The sequence below is a fragment of the Felis catus genome, chromosome B3 (assembly GCF_018350175.1).
Source record: "Felis catus isolate Fca126 chromosome B3, F.catus_Fca126_mat1.0, whole genome shotgun sequence".
In the NCBI taxonomy this organism is placed as follows: Eukaryota; Metazoa; Chordata; class Mammalia; order Carnivora; family Felidae; genus Felis; species Felis catus.
The window spans coordinates 135,590,995-135,610,740 of record NC_058373.1 but is presented as its reverse complement, the minus strand read 5'-3'; the positions used below and the strand labels follow the sequence as shown (position 1 = coordinate 135,610,740).

General features: G+C 45.6%; 1 protein-coding gene across 1 annotated transcript in view; it reads left to right on the top strand.

Annotated features, from left to right (window-relative positions):
* Positions 1–307: 307 nt before the first annotated feature.
* Positions 308–19,746, top strand: part of LGMN (legumain) — a 36,423-nt gene continuing 16,984 nt past the window's right edge. Inside the window, exons 1-2 of the mRNA XM_003987931.5 lie at positions 308–456; positions 10,605–10,770. Coding sequence (XP_003987980.2) covers positions 10,633–10,770 — 138 coding nt within the window. The 5' untranslated portion in view covers positions 308–456; positions 10,605–10,632. The remainder of the gene's footprint in view (positions 457–10,604; positions 10,771–19,746) is intronic.

Genomic DNA, 19,746 nt, shown 5'->3' with positions numbered 1-19,746 from the left:
GATGATTCCAAAGTGCGACGAGTTTGGAAGCCACTGGGTTAAAGTGCTCCGCGCGCTGGTTTTGATCCTTTGGTGGACACTTCTGGAATTACTGCATCACCAGGAGGTCCCGCGCACCCCGGGACCCCCCAACCCTACTTCGTTGCTAACCCTGTTCCCCAGGCTTAGCGAGACCCTGGCTTAGAAGCCCCGGCCGGTGCATGCTGGGACTTGTAGTCCCTTTGGTTTGCCGGCCCCGCCTCGCCCCGCCTTCCATTGGCTTTCTCAGACGCCCACCCCGAAGTTCCACCAATCACCGCAGCGCGGCTGGCCATTAAAGTCTGGAGCCGGCCGTTGCTCCGCAATCACTGCAGGGCGGACATCACGAGGTGGCTCGTCTGAGGCTGCGCGCCGCGAGGAGTTCCCACGGTCCTGCCGCCCGCCGCTGCCGCCGCCTCCGCGGTCGGTCTGCTGCAGGTAATTACAAGCCCCATCCGGGGACCCGGGCTAGGCCGCACGTCCCGGGCCAGGGTTGCTTCTCTGCCGCGGCTCTGGGTCTCACGGCCGCGATTTTCAATTTCCCCGACCCTTTCTGAATAATCCTTTTCTCACCCTGGGAAAGAGGATTTCGGGAAGCGGTGAATCCCAAGGGAAATGCGGCGACCTCTCAGCCCGCCCTCCCGGAGGGTGGTCGTGGGCTGATGGGGGCCCTCTGTTGCGCGAGCTCTGGCTGGAAGCCCAGGCTCTTCTTCCCAGGCGCAGGGAGAAGCGGGCGCGCGGAGAGAGTATTTTGCTCTGGTCCCACAAGCAGGGCGTGCCGGACAGGGTCTGGGGCTTGGTTCCGACCTTCAGGATCTAGGAGCAGTTCAGCTTCTTGGTGCCTTTTTTTTTTTTTTTTTTTTATGTTTATTTTTTGAGAGAGAGATTGAGCGAGCGCGCACGAGCGGGGGAGGGGCCGTGAGAGAGGGAGACGCAGGATCCCCAGCAGGCTTCGGGCTCTGAGCTGTCAGCACCCAGCCGGAGGGCGGCTGGAACTCACCAACGGTGAGATCGTGACCTGAGCCGTAGTCGGACACTGAACCGACTGGGCCACCCAGGCGCCCCAGCTTCTTGGTGTTTTTAATGCGGAGGGTTGCATCCATTTCCACCCACTTAATTACTACAACAGAAATACCCGAACGTATAAAAACATCCCTTCCCAGAAGTTAGAGGTGTCCTAGTTCCCAGAGGCTTGAGCTGGTGGGACTCACAGGATGATTCACTTCAAGCATGAAAGTGAAAGCTTGGTTTGGTCCCCTGCCCCTAACTATTAGAGGTGAGGTTGTACCGACATGGGTCATTCCAGGCCAAGAATTGTAGGATCCGGGAGTTGGAAAAAGGAACTTTTACCACGTGCTTCGTTTTATAGATGCAAATAAATGCCTGGGGTTTGAGACTTGCACTGTGTACGTGGTGAGTGGCGTAGCTCAGCTCTTTTACTGTAGGGTTCCATTAGTTAGCAAACGTTTATTGAGCCTTACTAAGCTCTTTGAGCAGGGGGCATTTGTAAAGGGGAGAGGCAGCCTATAGAGAACCAGTCCGGTGTTAAAAGGGTTTGCCCAGGGGCAGCCCATTGGCAAATCTAGCCCAAATCTAGACTTGTGGGAAGAGGTAGAACTTAGTTTGAGGGATGCGCAAGAGCTACTGTGATGGAGAAGAACGTTTCACCTGATAAACAGTGGGTGAAGGCATAGAGCAAGGATTTTGGACTCGAATCTTGAAACCTGGTTGGAACAAGGGATTTCATGCGGGTGGTGGATTTCATGAGCTCCGTTTCATGAGAAGATAGCGGTATATCTTGCAAGGAGTCCTGTGCTGCTGTAAGAGGTTTAGAGCTTGTCCTGGAAGCTTGGGAAGCTGAATTCAGTAGGTGTGTACGTTAGGTAGTCTGTAGTGTGGAAAAACATTGGAGAGAGGTCACAGCAGGGAGCACAGGCAGTAATTCCCAGGAGAATTGGCGAGGCTTTTTGAAAAACAGTTGCAGTTGGGAAGGAGAAGAAAAGAGAAAAAGTTCTGAACTGTTAAGGAGGTGAAATACACCATACCCAATATTGTTCAGTAAAAGTATATTGAAGTGAGTGCTGTTTCTTGAGTTTTCCAACCTATACACTATCTCGAGAAGAACCACCCAGCACTTCTTTTTTTAACTGCAGAAGTTGCTTTGTAGACCATAATTCACATCCCAGTTAATGATGGGGAAATTGTCACATGTATCAAAGATGTTGAAATCTGAAAGGGTAAGCTGATGATAACACTTAAATTTTCTTGTAATCCAGAAAATGCAAATTAAACCTATAATGAGATCACTTTATGTCCATCAGATTAGGAATTATAAAGTTCAGTGCAGTTAAGAAATGATAGGTATTTAAGAAAAAAAGAAATGATAGGTATTTGAGGGAAAGATTCACTACTGATAGAAGGGTATCTTAGAACAGTATAGCTACTAGCGAAATGAGTATACCTGAAGACCTAGTGGTTCCACTTCTAGAAAGTAGCCTAAAGAAATATACATTTGTATGCAAGGAGAGGAGTATTAGGATGTTTGTTGCAACTTTGTTTATAGTGATAATGTTTTGAAACTGCCTAAAAGTCTTTTAGAAGGGAATGTTTATAAAGCGCACATATGTGTTTTTAAAGGTATAATAAAGTGAATGAAAAGAAATGCTAACTTACGATTGTGGTTATCTTGTGGTGTGGGAAGAATAGAACAGGATATGGAAACAAATTTCATCTGTAACATTTTATTAGTTTTATGGGGAAAGACTCTTCACAGATTTGCAAAATATTAACAGTTCATGCATGGGCTTAGTGATAAGTTAACAGTTGTTTTACATTATACTTTGTACATTTCTGTAATTTAATGTTTACCCTTCAGTTTCTTTTTTTACAGTTTATTTATTTGAGAGAGAGAAAGAGAAAGAGAGAGAGCAAGCAAGGGAGGGGGAAGATAGAAAGAGAGAATCCCAAGCAGCCTCCCCACTGCCAGTGCAGAACGCAATGCGGGGCTTGAACTCATGAACCGAAAGATCATGACCTGAGCCGAAACTAAGAGTCAGACACTTAACTGAATGAACCAGCCAGGTGCCCCTACCCTTCAATTTCTTGAAGTATAAATTAACAAAATATAAGTTAAGAATTAACATCTAACTGTAAAAGTCTTTCAGTCATTTTGGTAAAATTCTACAAACTAAACTGATATCAGGTTTCAAAAATAGTAATTTTGGTAAAAGGAATTCAAGTGTCAGATAGCCGTGAAAATAAAAATTTGGATAAACTTAACCATTGGGCAAATTTTACTTTGCTAAATTCCGAAATTATTCTAACCATTAGGAGATTTTAAAAGTGTTTATCGACTGTCCATTTTGAAATGTGTTTCAATTGCTCAGACTTTTTGTAATGTTAAAAAATAATTTTTAAAAAGGTAAAGTCGTCACTCTATAGATACAAGGGTGAACAAGTAGTAAAGATTACATTTAGCTTATATTGAGGAACCTTAGTGCGATGGTTACAACCAGTTCAAAGGCGACTCCATGGTATGGATATATTTGTAGATCAGAAATAATGAAATAAATATGCAAATGGCAGGCAAAACTGGCTTCTTTCTACAACCAGAAATCAACTGAACCTCAGCTTGATAGAACTCATTTGTATATCTTTAGGTAAGAATTGTTTGGGTGGGGTGCCTGGGTGGCTCAGTCAGTTAAGGGGCTGACTTTGGCTCAGATCGTGATCTCACGGCTCAAGAGTTGGAGCCCTGCATCAGGCTCTGTACTAACAGCTCAGAGCCTGGATCCTGCTTCAGATTCTGTGTCTTCCTCTCTCTCTGCCCCTTCCCCGCTTGTGCTCTCTCTCTCTCAAAAATAAAGTAAACATTAAAAAAAAGAATTGTTTGCATTGCTGTTAATCCAGTTTATAGAGATGTGAAGAAAAAGTTCCATAGAGTCAGAATTAGGTAACCTTGAAGGACGTACTCTAATCTAGAATCCAGTTTGCCATGGACTCAGAAATTTTCCCTATAGGAAAAATATTGATTACCCTGAATAAGATACAGTTTTCAATTGAGATTTAAGATACGATCCAGTTGGGTTTGTTTTAATCTCACTCTTCACACAGGAAGTTTAAAGGTTTGAGAGATGAATCTGCCCTAAATAATTTAGTTCTACTGTCATTGTACAGATAGACAATTCCCTAGAGACGGAAGCTTCTCCTGTGAGTTAGTAGCTGTGTGTCCTATGTTAGAACTTGGCACTACATGCTTGTTAAAAACAGCAAGACAGGTTTTATTCCAGCAGTTTTATTAGGGACAGGTGCTTGAGTGTAGATCTGAGCTCAACTCAGAATACAGCAAGGATAGCTAGGATTTATAGGTGGACGGGGTCAGTGGACGGAAAATTACTAAGTGGAACTTGATTAGATATCAAAGGGGGCTCTGATTCTTGCTAAACTGAGCTCACCACGCCAAGACCTAGTGAGAAGGGGGCTCAGAGGGACTTGACTCCAGTTCGGTCAAGGATGGGTCCTTATCATTTCTCCCTGTGTCTTGCATACTGTCAGTCAGGGTCCACTAATGTTGATCTTATTGTAAGCCCCAGGAGAGTAGAGAGCAGGATCAAAGACCTTCAGGATCGGAAGGTTCTTTTCAGATGTCCTTGGCTAGCTAGCTGCTTTGCTTGGCTTTGATGGTTCCCTGTTTCTAAAGAGTCAGTAGCAAATTGGGGACTGGCATTGAGGTCACACCCAGTGGTGGTTAAGGTGTGGGCTTTGGTGTCAGACGTTGGTTTGAACTTGACTGTGCTACTTAGGGTAGTCCTGTGATTGGGGCCTCCTCATTACTTGTATTGCTGGTGACAGTTTATCTAGAATGGGCACTCTGTCCCACACCTAGCAAATGAATGGAACCTTACTTGCTAGTGTACTTCAAGTCAAGTGGAGTCCTTTGATGGAATTACTGACCTTGTGTAACCCTGTAGCCTGAGAGAGACGCAGGGCTAGTGGGAACAGCAGAGGACTTGTCATTGGAGGCGGGTAAAATTCATTCGTAAAGGTTTGACCGATGGTCTTGACTTTGTGTGGTTCAGGTTCTCCTTTGGTAGGTTCTTTTAAGAGAAGAACTCCTTGTACAGATGGCCCACAAGTGCCTTAAAATAGTAAGGTGGTGAGGAGCACCGGGGACGACCTGCTGGTGGAGGGGTTGGGCCCTGGGTAGGGGGTGCTGTGCACCCACCTGTGGTTACCCGGTTTTGCAGACATCCACATAAACAGCTCTTTTTTTGTGACGAGCAAGGTGACACAGCGAAAAAAGCAGTCTCTGGACCAGATCTGTGTGTCAGCCCCAGGCTTGCCGCTTACCAGCTCATTTGTCTCCCTGTCCGGCCTCGCTTTTCTCAGCTCTGAATAGAGCGATGAGACTGGCTCACAGGCTTTCGCGAGGATTGGGTGGAGTGAACATGGCGTGGCTCATTGCAGAAACCCGCAAGCATCCCACTCTGCCGCCCTGTGCAGCATGTGAACACGTGTCTCTGTAGGGGAGACCTTCTCTCCTCTGGTAGGGGTAACACGCGTCTGTGTCATTTTCTCCCCACAGAAGGTTAGCAGACTAAACACATCCCTACTACAGTCCCCTTGGAGATCTTTCCACTGTCTTAAAACAGGTTAAAACAGTGCCCCATCGCAAGCGTGTGCCGTGGCTGATTTAACTCAACAGCCCTCTGTAGAGGACACATTTTGCCATTAGAATGGGTGGGCTTCCTCACTTCCTTAAAGTCTTTCCCTTTTGACGAGATCGGGTGCGTTTAGGATGGTGTGGCCGTGGACAAGTCTTTCCCTTTTGAAAAATAATGCCTCCCACTTCTACTGGACTCTGCCTCCTGCCTTGTATTTGCTCCTGATGGTCATCCCCCCTGACAACGTGTGGATTTCAGTCGTGTGTCTTCCCACTAGAATGTCAGCTCAGTGAAGGATTCTGTTATTTGGTTTGCCATTCTGTGCTGTGTTTGTTGGATGGATGGGTGGGTGGGTCGGACTGTAAAAATAGCCATCATGGGGGTGCCTGGGCAGCTTAGTCACTTAAGTGTCTGACTCTTGGTATCGGCTCAGGCCATCATCTCACGGTTCATGAGTTCAAGCCCTGCATTGGGCCCCGTGCTGGCAGTGTGGAGCCTGCTCGGGATTCTCTCTCTCTCTCTCTCTCTCTCTCTCTCTCTCTGCCCCTCCCCAACTCACTTTCTATCTCTTTTTCAAAATAAATAAATAAGCTAAAAAAATATAGCCATCCTGAAGAGCTAGTTCAGTAGGGATCATTTACTTTGCCTTCGTGAACTTTTCTCTTTGACAGAACAAGAATCACAGGCATGTTGTGAGATTATTTGTGACTTTTGCCTGATGCTTGGACTTTGTCAAGAGCATTGCTGATCAGGAAATGGCCGGGTGAGGCTGGCTGCTTTGAGACGTGTTCTTGCTGAAGGCAGTGGAAAGCTTATGTTACTCATCTTCATTCTAGACCCCAATATGTTTCCCCAAATGGTATTAACACGTGTTTTCTTTTTTTTTTTTTTTTAATTTTTTTTTTCAACGTTTTTATTTATTTTTGGGACAGAGAGAGACAGAGCATGAATGGGGGAGGGGCAGAGAGAGAGGGAGACACAGAATCGGAAACAGGCTCCAGGCTCCGAGCCATCAGCCCAGAGCCTGACGCAGGGCTCGAACTCACAGACCGCGAGATCGTGACCTGGCTGAAGTTGGACGCTTAACCGACTGCGCCACCCAGGCGCCCCAACACGTGTTTTTTTAAGTGACACTTTCCATCAGTGTCATACTGTGAGGCCTTTATCCTGCCATTCTGTTCAAGGAACTGTACTGTGTGTTTATAAGAAACAGCAACAACAAAAAATCGCAGACAGGAACCGTTGCCAAATGTTAGCTATGAAAATGTCACTTGCATATTAATAAAGCACTTTTCCCCACTGAGGGGTAGCAGGCTACTGTATTAGTAGAAGAATGACAAATGAATTTGAATTTGTAAAAATAACCTGGCGGTGCTTTTTCGGTGCCTGCTGTGTTGTTTGCCAATATAGGCAGTTAAGCTGGTGGTGTCCCTTCTAGGGTTCACAGTCAGGCCAACTTCTTGATTCTGGGTTTTTTTTTTGTTTGTTTTTGTTTTTTTTAATGTATCTTGAGAGAGAGAGAGAGGGAGGGGCAGAGAGGGAGCGAGAGAGAGAACCCCAAGCAGGCTCCATGCTGTCCTCGTAGTGCCCGACACAGGGGCTCCGTCTCACAAACCGTGAGATCATGGCCTGAGCCAAGATCAAGAGTCGATGCTTAACCTACTGAGCCACCCAGGCGTCCCTTTATATATTCTTTTTGTCCCTAAACGTGAAGGGAAAAAGTCACATGGCAGGGCCTCCAGAGGAATGAGCCTCCTTGTGATTAAGTCACGTGAACCAAACTTGGAAGAGACTGGTGTGCTCACCAGAGAGCCCGCTTAATGACTGCCGATGGAAGATGATAAGAACCGGCCGCCGTGCCCGTCACGTTATGTGGGCTGTCTGGGAGTATATTCTCGCTCCCTGGGGCGGGTCAGAGAGACCTGGCCCTGGTTTTATTGGAACATCACCACGCCCACCGGTTTATGTATGGTTTCTGGCTGTGCGCACAGGACAGCGACAGAGCCGGACAGTTTTGAGGGAGATGGTGCGATCTGCAAGGTAAAATAGTTCTGTCCAGCTTTTTAGAGAAGAAAGGTGCCAGCTGCTGCCCCGGGGAAGGCTTCCCAGGGAGGCTTAACTGCAGTGAGGAGGCCGCCTGGCAAGCTTGGGGTCAAAGAGCTCCTGGGGGGTCATCTCCGTCGTCACTGTCACCTCTGCCGTTACCTCCCAGCCCTATGGCGAGCCCCCATCAGGTCCAGAGGACTTGGGAGAGTGTCCTCACGTGCACATTAATACATTAATAGGCCAGCTGGTTTGGGTACCAGGATGGCCTCCTGGGCAGTCTACTGCCCTCATTTGTTCTCTGACTTCATCTGTCATATACCGTCCTAAAAAACAGACCAACTATGGCATTTGGGTGGCTCGGTCAGTTGAACATCCGACTCTTGATTTCAGCTCAGGTCATGATCCCAGGGTCGTGGGATTGAGCCCTACATTAGGCTCTACAGTGAGCATGGAACCTGCTTGAGATTCTCTCTCCCTCCCTCTCCCTCTCTCTCTCTCTCTCTCTCTTTCTCCCTCCCCCCGCCGTCCCCCTCCTCTGCTCCTGCCCTCTCTCACTCTAAAACAAGCACAAACAAAAAGCATGGCCATTTCTGAATAAGCTTAAACACAAATCTGGGGCACCTTATCGTGGTTCCCCGTTCATCTGTGGAAGACCTTGTGTGGTGCTAAAGAAAAGTGGATCTAGCACTAACTCGGGTTACACGTTAAGAATTGAGTTCCTGGAGGGGCTATCACCCTGGAGGGGGTGGCGGGGAAAGAGTAGCCTCAGGTCATGAGACTTTGGGCCAGAGGTGAACTAGAGCCCGCCAAGGTTAATGAAGAACGCCGTTGCATCAAAATGTAGTCCTGGACATCACCTGTAGCTCGTTAGAAATGCAGAGACTCAGGTCCAGCCCAGGCCTCCTGAATCAGAATTTGCATCCTAACAAGATCTCCAGAGGATGGGGGTCACGGTCAGGTTGGAGAAGCACTGGACTAGGTTTTTAGAAGCACTGTTAGGTTTTTAAACTTTTATTGGATTCAGGGCTTCCTGTTTCCTCACTTTTGGGGGGAAATCCACTACTCAATCCATTTTTGAATTTGAGCAGTGTTAGGTACAGAATGCTAAGGGTGGTTTCTTAGGCTTTTAGGTGGTTCATCCCTTAGCCGGCAGCATGCTCACCAAGGATAGAGGCTGTGTCCTGTCCTGCTGCGTTCAGAGCATTCAGCATGTTTTCTGCCAGAGTGGGTGTCCAGGAGACTCTGGCCAACTGGGTGAATGAATGAATGAGTAAGTGAATGGGTGAGTGAGCCCTATTTGACAAATGGCATAAGTGTCAGAGGTCAGCTTTGCAGACTGTTCTCCCGAATCCCTAATCTCAGAGACTGGTTTTCCTCTTCTCTCAGTGTGACAGGCTTGGTATCTGTCACAGGAAGGCTGTTATTTTAGAATAACATTCAGGACGCAGGGCAGTGTCTGATCTGAGTAAGGCAAAGTGGCCGGGACTCGGCCTGGGTACTGCCTCTTATGCGTTAAAACTTTAAAGTTTTGGCCATGCAGTATAAAATTGGGCATGTACTTCATTAAGAATAAAGTCTCAGGGCACCTGGGTGGCTCAGTTGGTTAAGTGTCCGACTTCAGCTCAGGTCGTGATCTCACAGTTCGTGAGTTCGAGCCCCGCATTGGGCTCTGTGCTGGCAGCTCAGAGCCTGGAGCCTGCTTCGGATTCTGTGTCTCCCCTTCTCTCTGCTCCTCTCATGCTCATGCTCTATCTCTGTCTCTCAATAATAAATAAACGTTAAAAATTAAAAAAAAAAAAAAAAAGAATAAAGTCTCAATGTAGAACTGTGTGGCAGAAAGCCTGAACCAGGAATTCAGAAGGCATGGGTTCTGGTCTCTGGCCAGAGCTGGCTGACTGGATATTGGACAAGTCACTTCTCTTGCTTTAATCTCCCCTTCCTATAACAAGGAATAAAATATTTGCTCTGCCTGCTTTACTGAATTCGTGTATGGTTGTAAATATTGTACAAAGGCATTGAGCTGAGCTGCCAATGTTTGACTATAGCTTATCCAGGTAACTCACTCAAACTTATAAATTGCCCCTCAGTGTTTGAATTTTTACGAACTTTATTGCATAATAATATCTGTTAATTGTAGTAAAAAGAGAGCTAGGAGGAAATCATCCTGAATTCTACCTGCTGCCAATCACTATCTACTGTTAAATTTCTATGTCTGCCCTCCACATTTTTCTACACACACATTACATATGTATTCTTTCCTTGCAAACATGTCATACAGTGTGGTAGACCTTCTTCTAATACAGTAAGTTTTGTTGGTGGTGGTGGTGAGTTTTATCTGCTGTATTCCAAGTTGTGATAAAAACTTTTTAAGTTTTTTTAATGTTTATTTATTTTTGAGAGAGAGAGAGAGAGAGAGAGACAGAGCGAGAGCAGGGGAAGAGCAGAGAGAGAGGGAGACACAGAATCCGAAGCAGGCTCCAGGCTCTGAGCTGTCAGCACAGAGCCCGACACGGGGCTCGAACTCATGATCCGCGAGATCATGACCTGAGCTGAAGTCAAACGCCTAACCGACTGAGCCACCCAGGCGCCCATGACAAAAACTTTTTAAAGAGTTTTCACAGCATTCTTTGGTTTATACCCATAACTTCAACCTGTAGTGAGGGAGATATGAATAGACCTTTTTCCCCTTAGGGAAAGGGGCCACAGAGCTAAAGATAAAATTCTGCTCAGTCATCATTTTTGTCCTTAGCCTGTTCTATCTGATGACCAACTGGTCTTCTCTTTTTGACCCATTTGCTGTGATATTTCCTCAGGGGCCAACAATGTTCTGTTTTTGTCATTCCTTTTTTGCTTGACTCTCTGCTTTTTTCTCCCTAGTTCCTGCCGTTGAACTCTGAGGCACAGAATGATTTGGGAAGGAGCTGTGTTGCTCAGCGTGGTCCTGGGAATCGGTGCTGTTCCCATGGATGATCCCGAGGACGGGGGCAAGCACTGGGTGGTGATTGTCGCAGGTTCAAATGGCTGGTATAATTATAGGCACCAGGTAAGACCATGCCTAATGCTTTTCTTTATGACCCTGGTATTCTGTAAACAATCCTGCACATTGTCAATAGAACAGACTTTTTAAAAAGTCATTCACACTCCCAAAGGCTGGCTAAAGGGTGTGTGTTGGCAAGGATGTGGAGAAATGGGGGGCTCGTAAAATGGTGCAGCCATTTTGGATCACTGGCAGTTCCCCAAAAGGTGAGACATTGAGCCACCACATGACACAGCAGTTCCATTCCTAGGTATGCATCCAGAGAAATGAACACATATGTCCACACAGATGCTTGTACATGAATGTTCATGGCAGTATTGTTCATGCTGGTGAAAAAGTGGGAACAGTCCAAATGTCCATCAACTGATGGGTGGATAAACAAATGTGGTACGTCCATACAAGGGGTATTATTTGGCCACAAAAAGGAATGAAGTACTGAAGAAGGCTTCAGCGTGGATGAACCATAAAAACATGCTGAGTGAAAGAAGCCAGTCACAAAGGACCACATAGGATGCCACTGATATGAAAGGGCAGCATAGGGAAATCTGTAGAGATGGAAAGTTGATCGGTGGTTGCCAAGGTCTGGGTGGAGGGGGGAATGGGGAGTGACTCTGGGGTAATAAGAATGTTCTGGAATTCGAGAGGGTGATGGTTACACAACTTTGTGAATATCCTGGATATCACTGGGTTGTATATTTTGTTTTGTTTTGTTTTAATGTTTATTTATTTTTGAGAGTGAGACAGAGAACATGATCAGGGGAGGGGCAGAGAGAGAGGGAGACACAGAATCCGAAGCAGGCTCCAGGCTCTGAACTGTGAGCACAGAGCCCAACCGTGGGGCTTGAACCGGTGAACCAGGAGATCATGACCTGAGCCCAAGTCAGATGCTTAACCGACTGTGGCTCACCATGGGCTGTATACTTTATAAAGCTGACTTTTATGTGAATTAGAGTTCGGTAAAGTTGTTGCTTAAACCATCAGTTAATCTGTCAATTCTCAGAAACAGGATGCAGGGTGTGCTGGCTTCTCGTCTAAGAGAGCTTCCACAAGTGAACTCATCTCACCCCGTCGTCGTGGAGCAATGCACAGTAGGCCCAGTTCTTGTTTCCTCTTTGTGAACGGGAGGACTGAGGCATAGAAAGTCAGTCCTCCACCCAGTGAGGCACTGATGGCAGGTGGTTGAGCCTGGATCAAACCTGGGCTGCCTAGCTCTGAACAGCGCTGTCTAGTAGGAGGGCCACGTGTGTTGTGGTAAAATTTCTAGTAGCCACATTTTTTTTTTTAACGTTTATTTTTGAGAGAGAGAGAGAGAGCATGTGCATGCTGGAGGACTAGAGAGACAGGGGGACAGAGGCTCGGACACGGGCCCTACACAGACAGCAGAGAGCCGATGTGGGGCTCGAACTCACGAACCGTGAGATCATGACCTGAGCCGAAGTCAGATGCTTAACCGACTGAGCCACCCGAGTGCCCCAACCACATTTTTGAGAAATAAAAAGAAACGGATGAAAGTAACTTTGCTACATCTTATTTATCCCAATATATGCAAACTATCATTTCACTGTAATCAATATAAAAAGTTAATGATGAGATATTTTACCTTTTTTTTTTTTTTTTTTTAACGCTATATCATGAAAATCTGGTGTGCATTTACATTCACGATCTATGCAGTTTGGACGGGCCGTACTTGAAGTGTTCGGTTGCCCCTGGGAGTTGCTGTACGGGACAGCGCAGGCCTGGAGTCTGTGCACCCACGGCCTGGGCAGCGCTGCTCGCGCGTTACCCTCCGGGGCTGTCTGTTTTCGTATCTGTTAGGCAGGGCGTTGGTTTCGAAGACCTCCCTACCAGCTCCGGAACGTGATGATTATTGAATGACCTGTTTCGTGAATGTTTTTGTGTGTTTGCCGAGCAAGAAATTTGGCTTGACTGAAACGTTGTCGTCATGGCAAGATGATCCCTTTTAACATCTTAGTACTTAACCACAGACCTGACCTATTTACAGAGGAGCAACCTGAGTACATGGCTGATCCGGCTCTCAATTTTCTCCTCCCTCTCCCAGGCAGGAGAAAGATAAGGTATTAAATAGAGGTCACCGATGGTGAACAGGCTGATTCATCAGTCAGCCTTTTTTTTTTTTTAGTTTATTTATTTTGAGAGAGAGAGAGCGCGCACACGTGTGGGGAAGGGACAGAGAGAGAGGGAGAGAGAATCCCAGGCTCGAACTCATGCACCTGGAGATCATGACCAGAGCCGAAGTCAGACACTTAACCGACTGAGCCACCCAGGCGCCCCTTAAATGTTACTTATTTAATTTTGAGAGAGAGAGAAAGACAGAGACAGAGGGAGAGGGAAATCAGAGGGAATCCCAAGCAGGCTGCATGCTATGGAGCCTGATGAGGGCCTTGAACTCCTGAACCATGAGATCATAACCTGAATCAAAATCAAGAGTCAGATGTTTGAAACCGACGGAACCACCCAAGCACCCCTTGCCACGCTGGTTTTTGGATAACCCGTAGAAAGAATATTATCGGTTAAACATTATTAAGTATAGGGATCCAATGACCCTTTCCTCTGAGAAAACCCTTTCTGCTTTTTGTTGTTGTTGTTGTTGAAGGGTGCTAGTTTCCCCTGGTAAAATAATATCGAAACAGAATGAAGGGAAGCACTCGCTTCCCAAAAGAAAGAGTGAAAAACACTCATCCTTGAGTAAAGAGGACAGAGGCCGAGCGGAGGAAACGCGAGCGCTGAGTCATCGCTGAACTCAGCACTTAGCACTACTGGCCTGGTTCTGTCCTCAGCCGCTGCCAACGTTGGCCTTCTTGGCTTTGGAGACTAATCATTAAAAGAGCATTTGAAAGAACTTTCCTCCTAGAACCTACACAGACTTTTCAACCTATGTTTTGTTTTTTTTTTTAATTTTTTTTTTTCAACGTTTATTTTTTTTGGGACAGAGAGAGACAGAGCATGAACGGGGGAGGGGCAGAGAGAGAGGGAGACACAGAATCGGAAACAGGCTCCAGGCTCCGAGCCATCAGCCCAGAGCCCGACGCGGGGCTCGAACTCACGGACCGCGAGATCGTGACCTGGCTGAAGTCGGATGCTTAACCGACTGCGCCACCCAGGCGCCCCTCAACCTGTGTTTTGATGGAGGTTTACCTTCTTGGATTGACACAGCGCTTGTTCCCGCGAATTCCTTTTGTTGCGGAAGGACGGGGACACCAGGCACAATTTAAATAACTGCTGAGTGCTTTGCTGTGTGCGTGATGATGGTTATTTAAATCATATTTTGTCTTGACAAACTGGGTTTCTCTGGTTTCCATATTGGGGTGGGATTACTGGATGGCCTCGAGGGGGTTGGTCTGAGGCGAGGTGGGTGGAAGGTCTGCATCTGGTGCCCTCAGCCGGTTGCGGGGGAGGGGGGGGAGGTAAGGCCTCGCCAGGGCAAGTGCCTGCAGTGTCCGGGCGGAGGAGAGAGGGAGAGGTCCGGAAGTGCAAACAGCACTCGGGGACAGGCTTGTCAAGGTGAATGGAATGGGCCACTACAGGAGGAACTGGGGTTGGAGGAGGGTTTCTTTCAGGACAGGTCTGAGCATGTGGAGGAGGAAGACCTCAGGTGGAACCGTGGGGGTGGCTGTTGAAATAGATTGCTGGCGAAATTCATGGCCCCCTGGGGACTTTGGGGGTGACAGGAATTGAGAGGCACATGTGACCAGGTGTCACTCAAAGGATGGGGGTTGGGAGGGTTTGAGGCCATTGCTGGCAGTGGGGCTCCAAGGTTTGCCATGTGTTGGCAGACGCCCTCCCACTCCGCTGGTCTGGTCTGGAGTTGGGTGGTGGTGGAGAGAAAGGGGGCCGCCACCTCCTCCTGGAAGCTTTAAGAGCATCTGTCCCAGGAGCTGGGAGGCAGATAGGCGGGTTTCAGTTGAGGCAGAGAGGGAGAAGGAGAAGCCTAGAACTCACTCTTCTTGTTGGAACTGGGAGAAAGACGTGTGATAGAGGGCCAAGCGACAGAGTCATCACGTTTCTAAAAGACCACCTTTAGGGGCACCTGGGTAGCTCAGTTGGTTAAGCATCGACTTCGGCTCAGATCATGATTTTGCGGTTTGTGAGTTCGAGCCCCACATCGGGCTCAGTGCTGACAGCTCAGAGATTGGAGCCTGCTTCAGATTCTGTGTCTCCTCTCTCTGCCCTTCCCCTGCTCATGCTCTGGCTCTCAAAAATAAATAAACATTAAAAAGTTAAAAAAAAAAAAGACCAGTTTTCATTTTATAGATTTTAAAAAATGTTTTTATTACTTTTGAGAGAGAGAGCAAGCTCCACACTGTCAGCACAGAGCCCGACACAGGGCTCAAACCCACGAGCCATAAGATCATGACCTGAGCCGAAATCAGTTGGATGCTTAACTGACTGAGCCATGCAGGAGCACTTGATTTTATAGATTTTTTAAAAAACGGGTGCAATCACCACTTTTTAAAACAGCTCTATGGGGGCGCCTGGGTGGCGCAGTCGGTTGAGCGTCCGACTTCAGCCAGGTCACGATCTCGCGGTCTGTGCGTTCGAGCCCCGCGTCGGGCTCTGGGCTGATGGCTCGGAGCCTGGAGCCTGTTTCCGATTCTGTGTCTCCCTCTCTCTCTGCCCCTCCCCCGTTCATGCTCTGTCTCTCTCTGTCCCAAAAATCAATAAACGTTGAAAAAAAAAAATAAAAAAAATAAATAAATAAAACAGCTCTATGGAGGCATACCTTTACATGTCCTACAGTTCATCTGTTATAATTGTATACTTTCTGTGAGTTTCAGCAAATTTATACAGCCCTGCGAGCATGGCCACAGTCCATTTTTAGGACACTTTCATTATTCTAGAAAGTTCCCTCATGCCGGTTTGCTGTCAGTCCCTGCTCCCATCCCAGCCCCATGCAACCATTGCTCTCTGTCTCTATTTTTTTTTTTTTTTCAACTTTACCACCCACTCCCCTGCCATCTCATTTTAAACCTCTGATTCTCCTCTGGAAAGTTCGAGTTGGTGGTGGGCTCAGTGAGGCAACTCTGCAAAGTCCCTGACCCAGGGACTGCCTCACCCAGGCAGCACACAGTATGTACCAGGAAGTGATAATATGCATACATCCGTCAATGAGCAGACCAGGAGGCGCCTCTCTCAGATCCTTACCTGGCTCGCAAGTGGACCCCTTTACACTGACCATGACCGGAATGTGCCAATTGAGCTTAACCTTTGTTCTAAAGCGGTGGTTCTCGTTTGGCTCACAGCTGGCCTGAGGTGGCAGCATCACAGGCAGGCATTGTCGGACAGTGGCTTGCATCAGGGAATCACGGGATGCTTTACAGGCCTGTCGTCAGAACTCCTAACACAAGCTGTGAACCAAGCTGAGTCATGGCAGTGTCTGCTCAGTAGCCCAGAGGGCCTTGCCTTCTTTAGAGAATCTTTCTCAATACCGTCCTCACATACTGCTTTGTAGACTTTTCTGGTTTTCAGGGAAAATAACATACGGGCCAGATAGTGCAAAGGAAGTAATTCAAGTGGCTTTTAGCACCATTTCTCAAGTATTTGACTTGGTTTAACCCTACTCTTACTTGTTTTGAGCAGCAGTCAATACTGAGTCTAACAAGGAGCCCCTTTAGGTTAACAAAGTTAGAGGCAACCAAGTACCTCTGGACCTCGGAGAGACCCATGACCTGACTGTGAGACTGCTTCTCGCGGAAGAAGGGCACAAGGCATGGTCGGGGTCAGGAGACCTGTGTTTGAATTGCCGAGTCTGTGCTGAGTCTGTCCCCATTTGCAAAATATGGATGAAAGCATGTGCCTGCCAAGGTGGTGGTGAGGAGTCCAAATCGTGTAGGAGAAGTGCCAAAACAGGACACGCTGAACCTGCCCTTTCTAAAATCCGTAGCTTTATTGAGGCATGTTGTACATATCACATGCGATTCACCCATTTCAAGTATATAATTCAATGATTTTTTTCAGTAAATTTACCAAGTTGTGCACACATCACCATAAATCAGTTTTAGAACATTTCCATCTACCCAGTTAGATTCCCTCCAGCCCATTTGCAGCCCCAGCCCCCGGCCTCAGGCAACCACTGAAAATATACCTTCTGTCTCTATAAATTTGCCATTTCTGGACGTTTCATATCAGTGGAGCCATTTGACATGTAGTCTTCTGTTTCTGTGAACATAATGTTTTTGAGATGTATCTGTGTTGTAGCATGTCAGTACTTTGTTCCTTTTTATTGGCAAGGAATAGTGAATAGTATGTATAGGCCACGTTTTATCTGTCGTCCTACCAGTTGGTGGACATTTGAGTTGTTCCCATTTTTTGCCCATTATGTGCAGTGTTGCTAAGAACATTGGTCTGTAAATCTTGGCTGGATAAATGTTTTTGTTTCTCTTGGGCAGAAAGAATTGCTCGGTCATGTGGTAACTTTAAGTTCAACCTTTGAGAAACTGTTGAATCACTTTCCAAAATGGCGGCACCATTTTACATTCCCACAAGCAGTGAATGGAGGAGGTTCCTGGTTCCCACATCCTCACCAACACTTGTTATTGTCTGTCTAGCTGTGAATTGGTGTCTTGTGCTTTCAATTTACATTTCCATAGTAATTAATGATATTGAGCATCTTTTTATGTGCTTTTTAGCCATTTGTGTATCTAGGTGAAATGTTAATTCAAATCCTTTATCCACTTTTGATTGGGTTGATTGTCTTATCAATGTTCTTTGCATATTCTAGATGCAAATTCTCTATCAGATACGTGTTTTGTATATATTTTCTCTTACCCTGTTGCTTATCTTTTCATTTTCTTAATGGTGTCTTTTGAAGTATTCAAGTATTTAATTTTGCCGATGTCCAGCGTATCAATTTTTTTGGCTTATGGACCTTACTTTAGGTGTCATATCTATAACATCTTTGCAGTTATAACTCAAGGTCCTGAAGATTTTGTCCTAAGTTATCTTCCAAAAGTCTTATTGTTGTAGCCCTTACATTTAAGCCTATGACCCATTTTGAGTTAATTTTTGTGAGTGGTATGAAATGAAGGCCCAAGTTCATCTTCTTGTGTGGATTTCCATATGGTCCCAGCACCATTTGTTGAAAAGACTGTTCTGTCCCTGATGTACATTTGATCCTTGGAACAACATGGGTTTGAATGGCACAGATCCATTTATATGCAGATCTTTTTCAATAAATATGATACAGTACTATACAGGCATTTTCTCTTCCTTATGATTTGCTCAGTAACATTTTCTTTTCTGTAGCTTACTTTCTTGTAGGAATACAGTACATAATACATATAGTATGCGAAAGGAAGTAAAAGTCCTTCAACTTTTTCAAAATTGTTTTGGCTGTTCTTGGGTTTTTGCAATTTCCTATAAATTTTAGGATCATCTTGTTCACTTCTGCAAAAAAGCCTGCTGGCCATTTAAAAACATTTTTTAAATAGAATTAACTAAGTCTTCTCATCCATGAACATGAGGTGTTTCTCTGTTTATTTTGATCTTCTTTAATTTCCCTCAACATTTTCAGATTTTCAGTGTACCAGTCTGACACTTTTGTTAGAGTTATTCTTAAGTGTTTTTATTTTTATTTTTTTTAAATGAACCTGGCTTCTGACAAAAGGAATAAATAATAGGATGGTTGTCACCAAGGGGAGTGGGTGGGAATACCTGGTCACTTTCACTTTCATCATAAGAATAAGTTAAATCTGACATAATATTGGTTTGATTTTTTTTTTTAATGAAAAGGAAAGCAAAGAACTATCTATATGACCTGTGTGTGCAATTTAAAGAATAATAATAATAATAATAATAATAATAATAATAATGAATACCTGTATCAGACTAAAAAAACCAAAAAACAAAAAACATTACTAAGACCCTATGCCCTGTCTGATTCAGTCCCCCTCCCTTCCTGCCTGATGGCAAGCTCCTGAATTTTTTGTCAATCATTCCTTCACTTTGCTTTCTGGTTTTACCATATGTGTATTTAACTATAAACAACAAAATGTTTACTTTCGCCTGTTTTGGCCTTTATATAACTGTAATCATAGTGAATGCATTTTTGTGTGACTTATTCTTGTTTGCATTATGTTCCTGAGATTCATCTATTTGAAACATGGGTTGTATTCCTTCCTTCCATCCACCCACCCATCCATCCATTCATCCATCCATCCATCCATCAGAGCTTTATGGTATTCCATTATATGAGCATATAACAGTTTATTTTTTCCTATTGATGGTCCTTTGGGTTATTTCTTTTTCCCTTTCTTTCTTTCTTCCTTTTTTTTTTTCTTTTGCTATGAATAATCCTCTACTGCACAGGTTAGAGTTTTTTTAGGGTCTCGCTAGGAGCAGAATCCCTGGGTTGGAGGGAATGTGCTTCAAGTTGATTGGGTAATGGCAAGATATTCTCCCAAGTAGAATGCCAATCACACTAAACTTCCACCATCAGTGCATTAGTTTTTCTAATGTTGCTGTAACAAATCACTACCAGCTTAGTGGCTTAAAACAATGCACATTTATTATGTTACAGTTCTGGAGGTGAGAAACTTGAACGGGGGGGTCTTACTACATTAAATCAAGATGTCAAAAGGGCTGTGTTCCTCTCTCGTGACTCTGAAGGAGGTGCCATGTTCTTACCTTTTCCAGCTTTTACGGGCTGTCCTCATTCTTTGGCTCATGGCCCCTTCCTCCATGTTCAAAGCCAGCAATGGCGCAATTGAGTCTTTTCTGACATTGTATCCCTGCAACACTGATTCACTGCCTCCTTCTTCTACACACAAGGACCCCTGTGACCACACTGGGCCCACTGGAATAATGCAGGATAACCTCCCTCTTTTAAGGTCAGCTGATGAGCCATCTTAAATCCGTCTGTTTTAATTCCCCTTTCTTAGGTAGTGCAACATGGTCACCAGGTCTGGGGATTAGGAGGTGGACATCTGTGGGGGCTATTTTCTTTCCTACGACTGTTAGTATTGA